Genomic DNA, 17,175 nt, shown 5'->3' with positions numbered 1-17,175 from the left:
GTGTGTGTGTGTGTGTGTGTGTGTGTGTGTGTGTGTGTGTGTGTGTGTGTGTGTTTGAATGAATAATCAATCAGTTTCTTAATTTGTACATTTATTAATATGCCATACCACATGTCTGTATTTGTTAAAGAGCATAACACAAAGCATTTCACAATGAAATATCTTATTTTTCTTTTTTTTCTTCGTAAATTCGTTGAGTTATGATTATTATCGTTGGACTACACCTCCTGTTGTAGAAATATACGCACGAGGGTGCAAGGGGGACCCATTCAAGATGGCGGCCGCGCGATACGTCAGCGTCAGCACTGTGTTCCCCATGATGCCGCCCGCTGTCAGTAACCCGCTGGAGCCACAGACGAAGAAGAACAGCAGGGGGCGGTACTGTACGGTACTACCGGCTGTGTCTGTAACCTGCAGGAGCCACAGAAGAAGAAGGAGCAGGAAAGGCTAAACTGGCCGCAGAGATACAGTTTTTTTTAATTATTCACATTTAAATAATCAAGACGTCGTACGCAATGAGGTATTTCTGATTTAATATTTGTACTGCGTTTTTGCTGTGTGGTGGAGCTGATAGTGAGATATAGAGCAGGAAATAACCGATCTTCTGCAGCCGGTTCGCTTTGTTTCTACATGCTAACCTGTTAGCCACATGTTAGCTTTCTAAATGTGTTAAAGCAGAACTTGTGAATCTGAATTAAATGGTTTTCTCAGTGCACACTGTCTTACTGTGTGTGTCTCCCACTGTCCCACTGACTGTGTGGTCATGATTAACGGTCGTTTCGACGGCAGATGTTAGTATTTCAATGAATGGAGGCTAACTGCAGACTGCAGCGCAGTTTCACTGGTCAGCTTTATTTATTGACTAGTCTGAGTAATGACAAGTAACCAGTAACTAACCAGTAATCACCGTGTGTGTGTGTGTTTGCCTCTCTCTCTTTATGTCTGTCTGTCTGTCTGTCTGTCTGTCTATGTGTCTCTGCCTGTGTCTGTCTCTCTCTGTGTCTGTCTGTCTCTCTGTCTGTTTGTGTCTGTCTATTGTCTGTCTGTCTCTCTGTCTGTTCGTGTCTCTGTGTCTCTCTCTGTGTCTGTCTGTCTCTGTCTGTCTGTGTCTCTGCCTGTGTCTGTCTGTCTGTCTGTCTGTCTGTCTGTCTGTCTCTGCCTGTTTGTGTCTCTGTGTCTCTGCCTGTGTCTGTCTCTGTGTGCAGAGGAGACCGTGGCAGGGGCCGGGGAGGCCGCTTCGGGTCTCGTGGCGGTCTGGTCCAGGGGTGAGTCCAGTCCAGTCCAGCTCATATTAAACTTTTAAAATCAGATTTGGAGCCCAGCTTCACTGCAGGGAGGGTTTGCGATCATGCCTCGAACAATTTAAAAGCAGTAGTTGTCCTAAATCCTAAATTTAACATTCATTTGACAAATAAAGACATCTTTAGAACAGAGTGGGTTGAAGTCCACAAGAATTGGAAATTAAATTGAGTGTTATTTTTGTACCTTCATTGAATGAAAGCCTCTGGCTGCTGCTCTCTGTTTACCTGGTTTCCTTTATGACTTAAAAAACAAAACTGAAATGGAGGTTGGCCAGCAACCACAAGTTAAGTCTTGAGGTGTTGAACAGTGGTGATGGGAGGAGATTCCCCCGGGTGACTCTGACCTGGTACAAAGTGACCTTTGACCTCCATGGCCTGGTTATGTGGGTTTATCTCACTGCAGTGTTTTGATTCGTAGTAAATTTCTCTTTAATGTTTGAAGCTCTGCGTCAGTGAGAGACGACCTTCATCGCTGACGTTAATGTGAGAACGTTTCCTTTTTTGCTGTTTAGGTACCGTCCGTTTGTCCCGCACATCCCGTTTGATTTTTATGTGGTGAGTTCAGACCTCAATGCTTCATCAAACCCTGAGGCAGCAAGTTTTCATGTTCTGAAGCTTTTCATCAAACTTCATCAAAACGAGTTATACAAACTCTTTCTCTTGAACTCCTGTCTTAGGGCTTTTCCACCAGAAGAACCAGGTTCTAGTTCATATTGTAGTCCAGGTTCTAGTTCAGTTCTTAATGAGCAGCTCCAAAGAAGTGGTTGCATTTCCATTGTCATGGAGCCAGTAGAGCCAGGTCATGTCGTCACTCCAGAACGTGGTACGTCACTGGTTCCACCAACGTAGCGCCGGCAGGATCCAGGAACCAGGAGACGGACTGTACCAGTGGTTTGGTCCGGGTCGCTCCATCTAGTCTGACCTGAACCTCGGATGAAAACATTGAGTCGCCTCGTCGCTCTATTGCTGCTTTTTCACGTCCGTCTTGTTTTAGTCTGGAACCCCGGAGTGGACATAGAGAAAATAATAATAATAATAACAATAATAATAATAATAACATGAATGATCTTGGGTCTTATTTTTCACCATTCCAACATTCCATAGTGAATTTCTGCTCCTTTCACTTTATTTCTGGACGTGTCTGAATCAAAAGCTTCAACATGGAGGAATGGAGGTGTAGAATGATAGAACTGCTCTACAGCCATTTCCATGGTAACCTAGGTAACCACTCTGATTAAAGTTCTCTTTCACATGAAGCCATTAAAAGGCTCATTTTATGTCTAAAAACTCCAAGTTTTCATTTCCAGTAGTTTGTAGTTTGTTTAGTAGTTCCTGAGGAACCAGAAGTCTGGCTTCATTATAAAGAAGTTCTGTGGAGCGTCTCATAGCGGAGCGCCCCCTGCTGCCTCATGCAGACCTCAGCCTGCGGTCAGAACGCCAAACAAGACCTGGAGGTGAAGTTAGTTACAATGATGTCACCATGAAAAGCCTGAAAAAAACTGATTCTAGATTCTAGATCCACCAGCTGACGTAGTGTGACAGCAGGAGCTCTGCAGCTCAACACTTCAATTAGAGCCACGGCTCCTCCATCGCCTTGAAATGATCTCCTTCCCTCGTATCATTAAGTATCGTTTAGCCCCTGATAGGCCGGAGCTTTGATGGTGAAAACACAAAGAACTGGTGCTAAATCTGGTTCTGGACCAGAACTAGAACCTGGTTCTTTCTGGAGGAAAGGACCCTCATGTGGCCGGAGATTTCCCAGCATGCACTGGTGCTGTGTGTTGTGGAGTGTGTGACACCGTGTGCTTCCTGTCCAGTGTGAGATGGCGTTCCCCCGAGTGAAGCCAGCTCCAGACGAGACGGCGTTCAGCGAGTGTCTACTGAAGAGGAATCAGGACTTGAGCCCCACCCCAGCTGAGCAGGTGAGTCCAGACCGCCTTCAGGCTGGTCCTGGTCCTGGTCCTGGTCCTGCACTGCGGGTTCAAACAGGTCTTGTTGGTCTCTGTGTTTTCAGTCCTCCATCTTGTCCCTGGTCACCAAGATCAACAACGTCATCGACAACCTCATCGTGGCCCCGGGAAACTTTGAAGTGGTGAGTGGACCCGAACGGGATTCTAATTCTTTTAAAGATATAAAAAACACAAACAAGTGCCATCTTTAAATGTTTGTTCTTCTTTTAAAACGGCTGAAAACCTTGAAAAACTTCCCTGAGAACAAACCTTCAACTATTTCATCTGATCTTTTTGTCTCTTCTCATGGGGTTGGCCTCTTCTGATATTTACTGCTTGTTTGTGGAGATGATTGAAGAAGTCACCGATACTTTACAGATCAGAGGGTCTTCAGGTCACTAAACTGCTGATGGAGGTTTTTAATGCTCCGTTCCTCCTGCAGGTGATGGACCAGAGTTTTCAGTAGGAGTAATCCTGAAGCTTTCACTAGGAGAAAATAAAGCATGTACTGTAATGTCCACACTATTGAGCGCCCCTGAATATAAGCCACACCCACCAAATAAAATAAACCAATAAATAGTGCAGATATTGCTGCACTTGTCTATAAGCAGCAGTTACAGGAGGAAGTAGAATTTGCCAGCATGAAGCTTGTTGACCCGTAAAAATCCATTAATTGGTCACATCATTGTTTAAAGTTCAAACCCTGTGAGAAGAGGAGCAGCTTTTAGTCCAGAAATGAGGGTCGACATCAGGCCCAGGGTCCAGAGCCGTCCCTCATGAGCGTTTGGTTCGACCCCCGCTGTGACCTCACTGTGACCTTTGTGTTTCCGCAGCAAATTGAAGAGGTGCGTCAGGTGGGCTCGTATAAGAAGGGCACCATGACCACCGGACATAACGTGGCTGACCTGGTGGTCATCCTCAAGATTCTCCCTACATGTGAGTGAGCAACTTGTTCCTTCAACCAGGTGAACCCAGAACCAGTGGAACCTCTTCTGGACAGGCTCTTCTCTCACTAAAACAAATGTCTGGAGTCTTTATACTACCATTTCCCCAGGTCCTGGAACTCATTAACCAGGACTTGGAGCTCATTAACCAGGTCCTGGAACTCATTAACTAGGACATGGAGCTCATGAACCAGGACCTGGAACTCATTAACCAGGTCCTGGAGCTCTTTAACTAGGACATGGAGCTCATTAACCAGGACCTGGCGCTCATTAACCAGGACATGGAGCTCATTAACCAGGACCTCGAACTCATTAACTAGGACATGGAGCTCATTAAACAGGACCTGGAACTCATTAACCAGGTCCTGGAGCTCTTTAACTAGGACATAGAACTCATTAACCAGGTCCTGGAGAGTCCTGGAGCTCTTTCACTAGGTCCTGGAGCTGTTTGATGCCCAGTTCAGATTGTAAGTGACACAGTTTCCGTTGTGCTAATAATAATGGCTTAGATCTATATGTATATATTATATATATATATATATATATATATATAGCGCTTTCTTCCCGCTGACTCAAACCGCGTCCAGCGACCATGATTCATTCACACCAGTCCCTCCAGTGATGCTAAGCTACGTTGTAGCCAAAGCTGCCCTGGGCTGCTGCCAGAGGCCTGGCTGCCATTTTGCGCCAATGTTCCAACGGTCCAACCACCACTAACATTCATGCACCATTCATACGAGGCAATGTGGGTAAGGTGCCTTGCCCAAGGACACAACTACAATGATTTTTTGAAAGAGTGGGATTCGAACCGCCAACGACCGCATCTACCACTGAGCCACAATCACTGTCACCTCGCTGAACACAGTCTTTATACTGGTGGATTTATTAGATATTGTTTGCACCTTAGGACACAGCAGAGTTTATTGGAGCTCTGTGTACACACTGTGTGGCTGCGTCTTACATGTGGTTTCATTCTGATCCCACTCTGACCCCCTTTCCCATGGTGCACCAGTCTTCTGTTGAACTGGATGTTACATTTCTTTCTCTGTTTCTGCCAGATGTTTAAAACCTCCTGTAACTAAACTAATCTCTCCTGTTGTGTAGTGGAGGCCGTGGCCGCTCTGGGAAACAAGGTGGTCGAAACTCTTCGCACTCAGGACCCCGCAGAAGGTAATACACTGAACCGGCGTGCAGGTCAAAGGTCAAACATCTCAATGACAGACGGCTGAGTTGAGTCAGGAGCCTCTATTCTTTAACTGACAGCCGTTAACCAGGGCCCGGTTGTTCTAAACTTGGTTATCGTTTAACCAGCCGTTAAATACTTTTAACCGACCGGTTGTTGCTCAAAACTGGGTTAACTTTAACCAGGTGTTATCGTGACGTTAAAGTTAACCTCCACTAGCTGTTTACCAGTGGTTAACTCTCACCATGGTGTTCATGATACCAGTTGAACAAAGGAAGGACAGGGTGGAGCGAGGACTGAACTTTGATTGAGTCGATACTGGAATGAAGAGTTACGCCTCTATGGAGCTCCGGAGTGGATATAGGGAAAATATATACAGGACTGTCTCAGAAAATTAGAATATTGTGATAAAGGTCTTTATTTTCTGTAATGCAATTAAAAAAACAAAAATGTCATACATTCTGGATTCATTACACATCAAATGAAATATTGCAAGCCTTTTATTATTTTAATATTGCTGATTATGGCATACAGCTTAAGAAAACTCAAATATCCTATCTCAAAAAATTAGAATATTTCCTCAGACCAAGTAAAAAAAAAAGATTTATAACAGCAAAACAAAATCAAACATTTGAAAATGTAAATTAATGCACTCAGTACCAGCAGCTGACATGGCTCCCCAAACCATTGCTGACTGTGGGAACTTCACACTGGATTTCAAGCAACTTGGATTGTGCTCCTCTCCAGCCTTCCTCCAGACTCTAGCGCCTTGACTTCCAAATGAAATACAAAACTTGCTTTCGTCTGAAAACAGGACTCTGGACCACTCTGCAACTGTCCAGTGCTTCTTTTCCATAGCCCAAGTCAGACGCTTCTTCCGTTGTCTTGAGTTCAGGAGTGGCTTGACCATGGGAATACGGCTATTGTAGCCCATTTCCCGGACATGTCTGTGAACGGTGGCTTTTGATACCTGGACTCCAGCTTCTGTCCACTGTCTTTGAAGCTCCCCCAAATTCTGGAAGCGGCTCTTCTTCACAATGCTGTTAAGGCTGCGGTCCTCTCTCTTGGTTGTGCAGCGTTTCCTGCCACATTTCCTCCTTCCAACAGACTTTTTGTGAATGTGCTTTGAAACTGCACTCTGTGAACAGCCTGCTCTTTTAGAAATTTCTTTTTGTGTCTTACCCTCCTGATGGAGGGTGTCAATGATGGTCCTCTGGACAGCAGTCAGGTCAGCAGTCTTCCCCATACTTGTGATTTAGTTTACTGAACCAAGCTGAGTGTTTTTAAAGGCTCAGGGAAACCCTTGCTGGTGTTTCGAGTTAATTAGACGATTCAAGTGATTAGTTAAATAGCCTGCTAGTATACTTTTTCATGATATTCTAATATTTTGGGATAGGATTTTTGAGTTTTCTTAAGCTGTATGCCATAATCAGCAATATTAAAATGACAAAAGGCTTGCAATATTTCAGTTGATGTGTAATGAATCCAGAATGTATGACATTTTCATGTTTTTAGTTGCATTACAGAAAATAAAGGACTTTAACACAATATTCTAATTTTCTGAGACAGTCCTGTATATAATAACGCATGGGAATGAGATAATAATTACTAACTGGAGACACTGAGTTACTATCTCCTTCCTCGTATTATATTTTTCACCAATGTCGCCTCCATCCCGTCATATTTGCTGCTCTGGAGCTTTAAAAGCCTCGTTTCCACGGAGCACATTAGATCTTGGTGTTTTCTAACTAAAGCATGTGAAATACAGACGTGTTAAACTCTCCTTGGTCCAGAAAGAGAAGATCTCATTCTCATGTCTCTCCTCTTTATCATTAGTAAATCAGGCTGGGGCTTATTTTCACCATTCCAACATTCCATAGTGACTTTCTGCTCCTTTCACTTTATTTCTGAATGTGTTCAAAAGCTTCAACATGGAGGAATGGAGGTGTAGAATGATAGAACGCTGCTCTACAGCCGTTTCCATGGTAACCTAGGTAAACACTCTGATTAAAGTTCTCTTTCACATGAAGCCATTAAAAGGCTCATTTTAGCTCTAAAAACTCCAAGTTTTCATTTCCAGTAGTTTGTAGTTTGTTTAGTAGTTCCTGATGAACCAAAAGTCTGGCTTCATTATAAAGAAGTTCTGTGGAGCGTCTCATAGCGGAGCGCCCCCTGCTGCCTCATGCAGACCTCAGCCTTCATCAATCCACAGATTAAATGATCTCGTTCCCACGTTCTTATTGTTTTCCTCTCTGGCCACTCAGTCCACTTTCTAGATGGTTCTCTCTAGATGGTTCCCTTGCTAGATGGTTCTCTCTAGATGGTTCTCTCTAGATGGTTCTCTCTAGATGGTTCTCTCTAGATGGTTCTCTCTAGATGGTTCCCTTGCTAGATGGTTCTCTCTAGATGGTTCTCTCTAGATGGTTCTCTCTAGATGGTTCTCTCTGGTCAAATTAAAAAAGAAGAGGCACCATGAAGCCTCTGATCATCCAGCTCAGTTTTCGTCTTCCACTTTAACATCCTGGCAGCAGCGTAGTTTGTCATGGTTTATGGTAGTTTAATAGAGCAGATAAAAACACTGGCTGCCTCCACCACTATGTCATTTTCACTAACCGGTAAGGCTTAAGACATAATGTGGAAGAACGGAGACCTGAAAGTGGGCGGAGGGCGGACTCGGCTAACGGCGGGTTAAGGATTTAACCGGCGGTTAGGGCTTAACTAGTGGTTAACATAACCCAGTTTAGAACAACTGGGTCCTGGTGCTCACACCTCCGACGTCACCTTAGTGAGCTCCTTTCTGACTGCACACCACACAGAATGTTTTTTAAACTTTCTCTCTCCCGTGTCGTCGTCTCAGTTCTGTCCATGTTGACCAACGAGACCGGCTTTGAGATCAGCTCTGCTGACGCTACTGTGAAGATCCTCATCACCACCGTACCTCCAAACCTCCGCAAACTGGACCCAGAGCTGCACTGTGAGCACGCACACACACACACACACACACACACACACACACACACACACACACACACACACACACAGAGTGTAGTGCTAAACTGCAGTGTGGTTGTGTCTCCAGTGGACATCAAGGTGTTGCAGAGCGCTCTGGCAGCCATTCGCCACGCCCGCTGGTTTGAGGAGAACGCCTCCCAGTCAACGTGAGCTCTGAGACTGCTCCTCTTCCTCATCCTCGTCCTCTTCCTCCTTTTTCTCTTCTTCGTCGTCCTCTTCCTCCTCTTCTTTTTCTCATACTAAGTGATCTTGTATTCTTGGACCAGCAGCTCCTTCCTGCTGGTGCTGAACTAGTTTTCCTGTTTGGACCCTGCAGAGTGAAGGTTCTGATCCGCCTGCTGAAGGACCTGAGGCTTCGATTCCCCGGGTTCGAACCGCTGACCCCCTGGATCCTGGACCTGCTGGTGAGTGCCCAGCACCCCTCAGAGTCTTCCTGAGCATGGACCAACGTTCTAGTGAAGGAAACCCTCCAGCAGCCTGAGCACACGGAGAACGCAGCTCAGGAACCTTTTTGTCGACATTTTAGAACCGTTTAGAATCCGTTTGAGCTTCTTACACTGTGTGTGTGTGTGTGTGTGTGTGTGTGTGTGTGTGTGTGTGTGTGTGTGTGTGTGTGTGTGTGTGTGTGTGTGTGTGTGTGTGTGTGTGTGTGTGTGTGTGTGTGTGTGTCTGTGTCTGTGTCTGTGTCTGTGTCTGTGTCTGTGTCTGTGTCTGTGTCTCTGTCTCTGTCTCTGTGTCTTCAGGGCCACTCTGCGGTCATGAACAACCCGTCCAGACAGCCTCTGTCCCTGAATGTGGCCTACAGGTGAGTGCAGCCTCTGGGTCCAGGTTCTCCTGGGCTGCCATGTTTGTGACCCGGCTGCTGTGTGCAGGCGCTGTCTCCAGATGTTGGCAGCTGGTCTCTTCCTGCCCGGCTCGGTGGGAATCACAGACCCCTGTGAGAGTGGAAACTTCCGAGTGCACACCGTCATGACTCTGGAGCAGCAGGTGAGAGGGAGAGATTTCTCTTTACATTTTTAAAAACACATTTATTTACATTTCATATTCCGTCACTATTTTGAACAGAAAACATTTGAATATTCGATTCCAGGCGTACTAAAGACCAGTTCTCATATTTTAACATGTTCCATTGGGTTCTATCGACAATCCGTCCTGCTGTTCAGCTCAGTCTATGTAAGGCCTCGATGCTCCATCAGTACAGAGTCCGTCCCTCCAGTGGACACAGTCCAAATGACCCCGACGCCACCCGGGTCAGGACCAGTCCAGAGCAGTCTTTTACCCTGGTCAGGACCAGTCCAGAACAGTCTGGCAGACCTCTAAACCAGACTATTATATCCAGGAAAGAGTCCTCTGGATCCTGGGTTTCCTCCCCCACACTGCACCGACTCCACAGATTGGTCCTCAGACAATTCTCTCCATCCATTTCCCCAATAAAGACGTTCTGCATGATGGACTAGGTGGTCCAGGAGGACCAGGAAGACCCCCCTCGGTCTGAGGTGATCAGCAGCAGCGCCAGTCTTTTAAAGCCCTCCAACTGTGTGGATCAGGATTCTTGATGTGACCCAGGGTCTCAGGTGTAACGGTACTGGTGGTGACCAGTACCGTTACACCACCAGTACCGTTACACCTGAGACGGTACTGGTGGTGACCGTATGAGGTGGAGTCCTGGTGTCAACAGTCTCGGAGGTCCAGACCCGCCCCCCCAACAGGAGGTTCCACCAGCAGCCAGTGAAAGAAGCAGCAGGATCAATAAAATCATTTAACACATTGAATTTAAAACACTGATAAAACAGGACCAGGTCTTTCAGGTTAAGACGTTCCAATATGTCCATTTTAAAGACACAGTCACAGTGGCTCCTTCTGGTCTCTGAGGTCTTGTTTGGCTTTCACCATAAACTTTTTCAGTCTGAACACTTCCTGGTCAGTAAGCCCCGCCCCTCCTTTCACCTTCATATTGACCTTGGCCATGTTGAGGAAACGTAAGTCTGTAAAGTTCTCCTTCATTCTACACCTTCCTGGTTCTTGGTTTGTTGGAGGAACAGCTTCATTCCTGCAACTCCAGAAACATTCGTCACAGTTTTTACTTCAGAGTCGCTGCTCAGCTCTTCATCCTCAGAGGAGGAGTCCCTGCTCAGCTCTTCATCCTCAGAGGAGGAGTCCCTGCTCAGCTCTTCATCCTCAGAGGAGGAGTCCCTGCTCAGCTCTTCATCCTCAGAGGAGGAGTCGCTGCTGAGCTCTTCGTCCTCAGAGGGGTCACTGTTCAGCTCTTCTTCCTCAGAGGAGTCGCTGCTGAGCTCTTCATCCTCAGAGGAGTCACTGCTGAGCTCTTCATCCTCAGAGGAGTCGCCGCTGCTGAGCTCTTCATCCTCAGAGGAGTCGCTGCTCAGATCTTCATCCTCAGAGGAGTCGCTGCTCAGCTCTTCATCCTCAGAGGAGGAGTCACTGCTGAGCTCTTCATCCTCAGAGGGGTCACTGCTCAGCTCTTCATCCTCAGAGGAGGAATCACTGCTGAGCTCTTCATCCTCAGAGGGGTCACTGCTCAGCTCTTCATCCTCAGAGGAGGAGTCACTGCTCAGCTCTTCCTCCTCAACCTCAGGGAGACCACAGTCCTCCTGAGAGTCCAGATGAGCCCAGTGTGTCCCTCATCACGTCCCCCTGCGTGTCCCTCATCATGTCCTCCTGCGTGTCCCTCATCACGTCCCCCTGCGTGTCCCTCATCATGTCCTCCTGCGTGTCCCTCATCATGTCCCCCTGCGTGTCCCTCATCATGTCCTCCTGCGTGTCCCTCATCATGTCCCCCTGCATGTCCCTCATCACCTCCCCAGACTCAGACTCTCCTTAGTAGTTTCAGCTCTTTTACTATTTTTGTCTGTCTTCATGTCGTCTTGTCTGTAGGACATGGTTTGCTTTACAGCTCAAACTCTGGTCAGAGTTCTTTCTCATGGCGGCTACAGGAAAATCCTCGGCCTGGAGGGAGACGCCAGCTGTAAGTTTAACGCCTGGTTTCATTAACTAGTTAACCTGTTGGTTTTATGAACTAGTTAACAATGTGCTGGTTTAACTCCTGGTTTTATTAACTAGTTGTATGAACTAGTTAACAATGTGCTGGTTTTATGAACTAGTTAAACTAGTTGGTTTAACTCCTGGTTCTAACTAGCTGGTCGCTGGTTTTCAGACCTGGCCTCTGAGATGTCCACCTGGGACGGAGTGATCGTCACCCCGTCAGAAAAAGCTTACGAGAAACCTCCAGAGAGGAAGGAGGAGGAGGAGGAGGCTCTGGAGGAGGGAGGAGACGCAGAGGACGAGAGCATGGAGACCCAGGAGTGAGAAAGAGGTGAGGAGGAGGAAGAGGAGGAGTAGGAGGTGAGGAGGAAGGGGTGAGGAGGAGGTTGGACATATGTAGAGAATGAGATTTCTTCCTGTACTCTGGGAAAGATGCAGTGAATATTTGTGTTGACGGTGTGTGTGTGTGTGTGTGTGTGTGTGTTGACCAGGGTTGCAAAGGGGCGGCAACTTTCCGTGGGAAGTTAAGCTGGGGAATTTTGGGAATATTCCAAATTGGAAACTTTCCATGGGAATTACGGGAATTTATGGGAATTAACTGGAAATTGGGGGTAATTTAAACAAACTATCATATAGAAACATAAATGTAAATATTTGTGTTTTGTCATGTAAAATAATACAATTAAAAAAACATGACATTTCAACAGACTTATTTGAGTAGAACTTTAGTTTTAATTCTTGAACAATTAACAATTATTTTAATGAACAACAAAAACATAAACTCCCCCACCCAATCAAAAAGTAAAATGCCCCCCACCCCCAAAAAAGTCCCATTCAGAAAGTTCAATGAAAGGAGAAGCAGGAGCATCACATATGAGGTCGCTCTAATAAGCTCGCCTCTTAAATGATCAATAAAGTGAAACATAACACCTAACTTACCAGCTACTTAGCTCCCGTATCAATATATTTTCATTTCATTTTTTCAAGTTAAACAGTAATACCATTATAGAGCAAATATATTCACCCCAACTATATTTATGTCCCCGTTGAGGGCTAACCTTCAATTTTATAAATTTCTGTTTTCCCGTTAATTCCCATGGAAAGTTTCCAACGTTGAAAATTCCTGGAATTTTGCAACCCAAGTGTTGACGGTGCGTGTTTTGTGTTTCCAGCTCCGGTGAAGCTCCATGATTTCCTCCAGCTGCTCTTCCTCTTCATCAGTTTGTGTTCCTCCTGTTTTTACTTTTTTTTTTATTGTTTATTACGTCACATAAAGTTTTTTGAACTCAATTCGTGTTTGTCTCTGATCAGTTATAACACACACACACACACACACACACACACACACACACACACACACACACACACACACACACACACACACACACACACACACACACACACACGCTTCACCATCAAAATAAAAGCATCACAGCGCATAATACTTGAATACAAAACCTTTATTTGGTAATCAGAGTATTGATCATGAACGTTTCATCTCAAGCAGACCAAAGTCCTGGACCTGGTCCTCTTCCAAGACCAGTCCAGAGTCCTTCTAATGGCTCCTTTAATTTTCTTCCATAAAACAGTCTTGCATCATTTTCCCATCAAAACATAATAATGATAATACATTTTATTTGTTTGCACCTTTCATACACCCAAGGTCCTTTTACATTCCATCTTAAAATTTGAAAAAAACTCAAAACACGTTGAGAAAACTTGATCAGAGGAACTGTGGGGCTTAATGAAACACTGCAGAACAGTTAAAAAAAAAACTCACTATGAGCACGGCTCAACACGAGGCTTCAGGGCGTGTAGTACACATGCCAGGCCTTTAGGGGTGCTGTGACTCACCAAACACAACAAAAACGCAGAAGAAGACAAGGAGCACATAGAAATTTAGAAGTAGGTTATGTCCGAAAGGTCCCTCCTATCTCCTTATCTATGAACTTTTACCTTAACCCCTGGATGACATCCCAGGGTTAAGGAAGGTGTTAGTGGGGCAGCATGAGCTGGTCTCCTTTGGTAAAGGAAGCATCAGTGGTTCCTAAGCTAAAGGAGGTTCTAAAGGAAGCATCAGTGTTTCCCAGGCTAAAGGAGGTTCTAAAGGAAGCATTAGTGGTTCCTAGGCTAAAGGAGGTTCTAAAGGAAGCATCAGTGGTTCCTAGGCTAAAGGAGGTTCTTAAGGAAGCATTAGTGGTTCCTAAGCTAAAGGAGGTTCTAAAGGAAGCATCAGTGGTTCTTAGGCTAAAGGAGGTTCTAAAGGAAACATCAGTGGTTCCTAGGCTAAAGGAGGTTCTAAAGGAAGCATCAGTGGTTCTTAGGCTAAAGGAGGTTCTAAAGGAAGCATCAGTGGTTCTTAGGCTAAAGGAGGTTCTAAAGGAAACATCAGTGGTTCTTAGGCTAAAGGAGGTTCTAAAGGAAGCATCAGTGGTTCTTAGGCTAAAGGAGGTTCTAAAGGAAGCATCAGTGGTTCTTAGGCTAAAGGAGGTTCTAAAGGAAACATCAGTGGTTCCTAGGCTAAAGGAGGTTCTAAAGGAAGCATTAGTGGTTCCTAGGCTAAAGGAGGTTCTAAAGGAAGCATCAGTGGTTCTTAGGCTAAAGGAGGTTCTAAAGGAAGCATCAGTGGTTCTTAGGCTAAAGGAAGTTCTAAAGGAAACATCAGTGGTTCCTAGGCTAAAGGAGGTTCTAAAGGAAGCTCCTTTCCTTTGCTCATTGAGAATTCAGACAGTCCTTATCAGAACACTTCTGGGGTGAAGGAGAAGTGGGTAGTTAAGGAGTTAGGAGGGACAATTCAGACAAACCTGTAGACTCCTGCTCATAGGCTGAGGCCCTGTTTCCACGACAACGTTTCACGTGACAACACCTAATCCGTAAAAAAAAAAGGAGAGTGTTTCCACTGCAGCAGCGGACACAGAGACAATGATGTAGTTAGTATGCCGGGCCACTGGAGGGCGCTGTTGCTTGAGTTTGTAATGAAACTACACAGACGTGTGCAGAGAACAAAACACTATAAAGGTGAAGAGAATGGAGAGAACCGACATCCGTATGGACTGATGAGGCATCAGATGCTATCAGGGAGAGTCTCAACTATTAAACTACTGATCTGGACCATAAAACTAGAATATGACTGCCAGTCAAACCACTGGGGGGTCGGCCATGTTGGTTTACCACTGGATGGGAGAGGCGCATTCACAGTTTTTCCACAGATGAACATCTTTGCCAGCCACACCTCACTGCTGAGCCGGCTTTTTAGAATTTCCCCAGTCTGGAATCCGGTTAAAAGAAATAAACGTTTATGGGCTCCTTAAGCTTCTAATGCTCCTGAAGCTCCTGAAGACTCTAAAACTCCTGAAGCTCCTGAAGCGTCCTGAAGCGCCACCTCGTATAGATGATCGGTCAAAACCGTCTTGTTTACGTGAAGCGGCGTTCTGGGGTGGACGGGCCCTCAGTTAGTGGGAATTTAAGTCCTTCAAGATTTTCAGGAAAATGAAATGTGCAGGTCCTCTGGTGGGAATTGGTACCTGTACTCAACGGTACCAGTCTTTGGTACTTTGTGCATTTATGTGGGAATAAATGTTAATTTGTTTAATAATAAAATCTCAAAAATTTCCAATTTAACAATTTATTTCTCAATATGTAAACATTAACAAATATATCAAAACAACATCCAACTGCTTGTTTTGTAACGTCGCAGTTGTTTCACAAAGTTTTCCAACATGAATATATGAACATGAATAATGCAAATTAAAACCAGGTCCTATTCCTTTCCTGTCCCCTCTGGAGATACTGATGGTAGATCTATGACGGTAGATCTGAAACTGTAGACAATCGTGCACTAATCAGCCCTGAGAAACATCTGGTATAACCAGGAGCTTCCTCAGGTTAGAAATATCCCTCCGCTGGCCTCGCACTTCACCTCACAAATATTTCAGTGAGCGTAATCTGCATTACAGTTTAAAAGGTGGAGCATTTTCTCTCGGCCGTCTCCTCCGTCGTCTGATCCCGCAGACGTCATTACGTTCATGAGCTGCGATGCTGCGTTCAAGTCCGGCTCGGAAAATCGCCTCCTCAACACTCCCTCAGTCACAAGGCTGCGTTTAGGTACCAAAACATGGTACCGCTTGATTTGAGCTGAATCGGTACTGGGTAGTACTGATGGAGTTCAGTGAGTACTTCTGGGAGTACAGAATTGGGTACCATCCCTCGTGGTTACGTCCACAAACTTATTTTCATCCAATTTAAAGTTTCATAGGAACAGCAGGCTGTACATGTGGTATTGAAACAAGTATTACAACACATACGTTGTGATTCACAGCAGACATCATTTTATTATCCAGACACTGGAGAACCGAGGTACTACTGTAGGTTCTGAGGTCTTAGTCCATCTGCTGGAGTTTGTTGTCCCACACGTTGAACTGCTGCAGGACAGACTGGAGATGACACCATGAACAGTGGGTTACTTTACTTTAGTTAGACCTTGTACCTTTAAAACCTCCTTTGAAGGTCGTACTGACTCTACGACCGCCGCTGCTCCACCATGGAGCATTTTGTGGATTCATTCAGAACCTGTAACGCAGCACAGGTTCCTCAGCAGGTCTAGACCCAGACAGTACCAGGGTCTACAGGGGGAACCTGGCCCAGGGTTCCTGTGTCTTTGGTTGGAGTCTGCCACGGGGGTGTGGTCAGATGGGGACGTTGGGTAAATGTCCATTGGAGCCGGTGAGCGTCCCGTTGCAGACCGGCTCTCTGGCTGGTCCACTGGGTCTGTTGGAAAGCTTGTTCCCGCTCAACACGGCCTGCTCTGCAGGGGGTCCTCTGCCTGCAGACCCCCCCAGAGGAGCCGTTCTGGTGCGTACCCTCAGTCGGACCAGGTACAGAACCAGCGTGGCGAGAACGCTGAAGCAGAGCACCAGCAGCACTGACACCACCACCAGCTCCTTTAGGTAGCAGGGCCCCCGGGTGGGCAGGGGGGAGTGCTCCCTGTCGATCCACAGGCTGAGGTTCCTCTGAGGTTGTCTGGGAGTCGGTGGCTCCGGGGGGACAAGGTGGGCCTGGCGTCCTCGTGGTGGGGGAGCCCCCGCCGAGGACAGGAGTCTGGGTCCAGGCTGGGCCGCGGCCCGGGTGGGGAAGGTCTGGGACCCGGAGCTGCTCCTCTGCTTCACCAGGTAAATGGCCACCGTCTGCTGGTAGCCGTTCTCCGTGGAGCGGCACAGGTAGTGGCCCAGCGTGGCAGGCGTGGCCACAAACATCAGCCCGCCGTCCTCCAGGTGCAGGTACAGGTCCGAGGACAGACGGCTGTTTGGACGCTCCCATAGCTGGCGGGACAACCGGGACACGGCGGGACAGTGAAGCTTCACCACTTCATTCAGAGACACCGAGACCAGTTCACCTGAAGGACAGGAAATAGAGATCAGACCTCCAGGACCAGGACCGCATCACCAACCCCACTCAGGACCCTCACCAGCCCCACCCACAACCCCCCCCAACCCCCCCCATGATCCTCCCCAACCCCACCCACAACCCTCCTCAACCCCACCCAGGACCCTCACCAACCCCACCCAGGACACTCCCCAACCCCACCTAGGACCCTCACTAACCCCACCCAGGACCACCTCACAAACCCTACCCAGGACCCTCACCAACCCCACCCAGGACCCTCCCCAACCCCACCCACGATCCTCCCCAACCCCACCCAGGACACTCCCCAGCCCCACCAGGACCCTCACCAACCCCACCCACAACCCTCCTCAACCCCACCCAGGACCCTCACCAACCCCACC

The 17,175-nt window shown here is 46.7% G+C and overlaps 2 protein-coding genes across 8 annotated transcripts in view; one reads left to right on the top strand and one right to left on the bottom strand.

Annotated features, from left to right (window-relative positions):
* Positions 1-351: 351 nt before the first annotated feature.
* ilf2 (interleukin enhancer binding factor 2) lies at positions 352-12,681 on the top strand. Of its 7 annotated transcripts, none has more exons than XR_013936155.1 (16): positions 409-520; positions 1,206-1,265; positions 1,814-1,856; positions 3,119-3,223; positions 3,316-3,393; positions 4,084-4,186; positions 5,299-5,364; positions 8,235-8,351; positions 8,457-8,535; positions 8,706-8,793; positions 9,133-9,194; positions 9,262-9,376; positions 11,285-11,375; positions 11,565-11,723; positions 11,884-12,003; positions 12,565-12,680. XR_013936155.1 is itself a non-coding variant. In XM_080484520.1 (16 exons), exons 1-14 carry the CDS (start codon positions 516-518, stop codon positions 11,714-11,716), a joined length of 1,164 nt encoding a protein of 387 aa, XP_080340646.1. In that variant the 5' UTR covers positions 409-515; the 3' UTR covers positions 11,717-11,723; positions 11,884-11,908; positions 12,565-12,680. The 7 variants fall into 7 exon arrangements, 5 of the variants coding, with proteins under 5 accessions (XP_080340643.1, XP_080340646.1, XP_080340644.1 ...); XM_080484520.1 differs by having other exon boundaries at positions 11,884-11,908; XM_080484518.1 differs by having other exon boundaries at positions 11,884-11,915.
* Positions 12,682-15,004: 2,323 nt separating this feature from the next.
* sema4ab (sema domain, immunoglobulin domain (Ig), transmembrane domain (TM) and short cytoplasmic domain, (semaphorin) 4Ab) overlaps positions 15,005-17,175 on the bottom strand; it is a 36,598-nt gene continuing 34,427 nt past the window's right edge. Inside the window, exon 15 of the mRNA XM_080485300.1 lies at positions 15,005-16,784. Within this exon, the coding sequence (XP_080341426.1) occupies positions 16,078-16,784 (707 nt within the window). The 3' untranslated portion in view covers positions 15,005-16,077. The remainder of the gene's footprint in view (positions 16,785-17,175) is intronic.

Source organism: Lipophrys pholis, assembly GCF_963383615.2.
Source record: "Lipophrys pholis genome assembly, chromosome: 17".
NCBI lineage: Eukaryota > Metazoa > Chordata > Actinopteri > Blenniiformes > Blenniidae > Lipophrys > Lipophrys pholis.
This window is presented reverse-complemented; position numbering and strand designations above follow the sequence as displayed.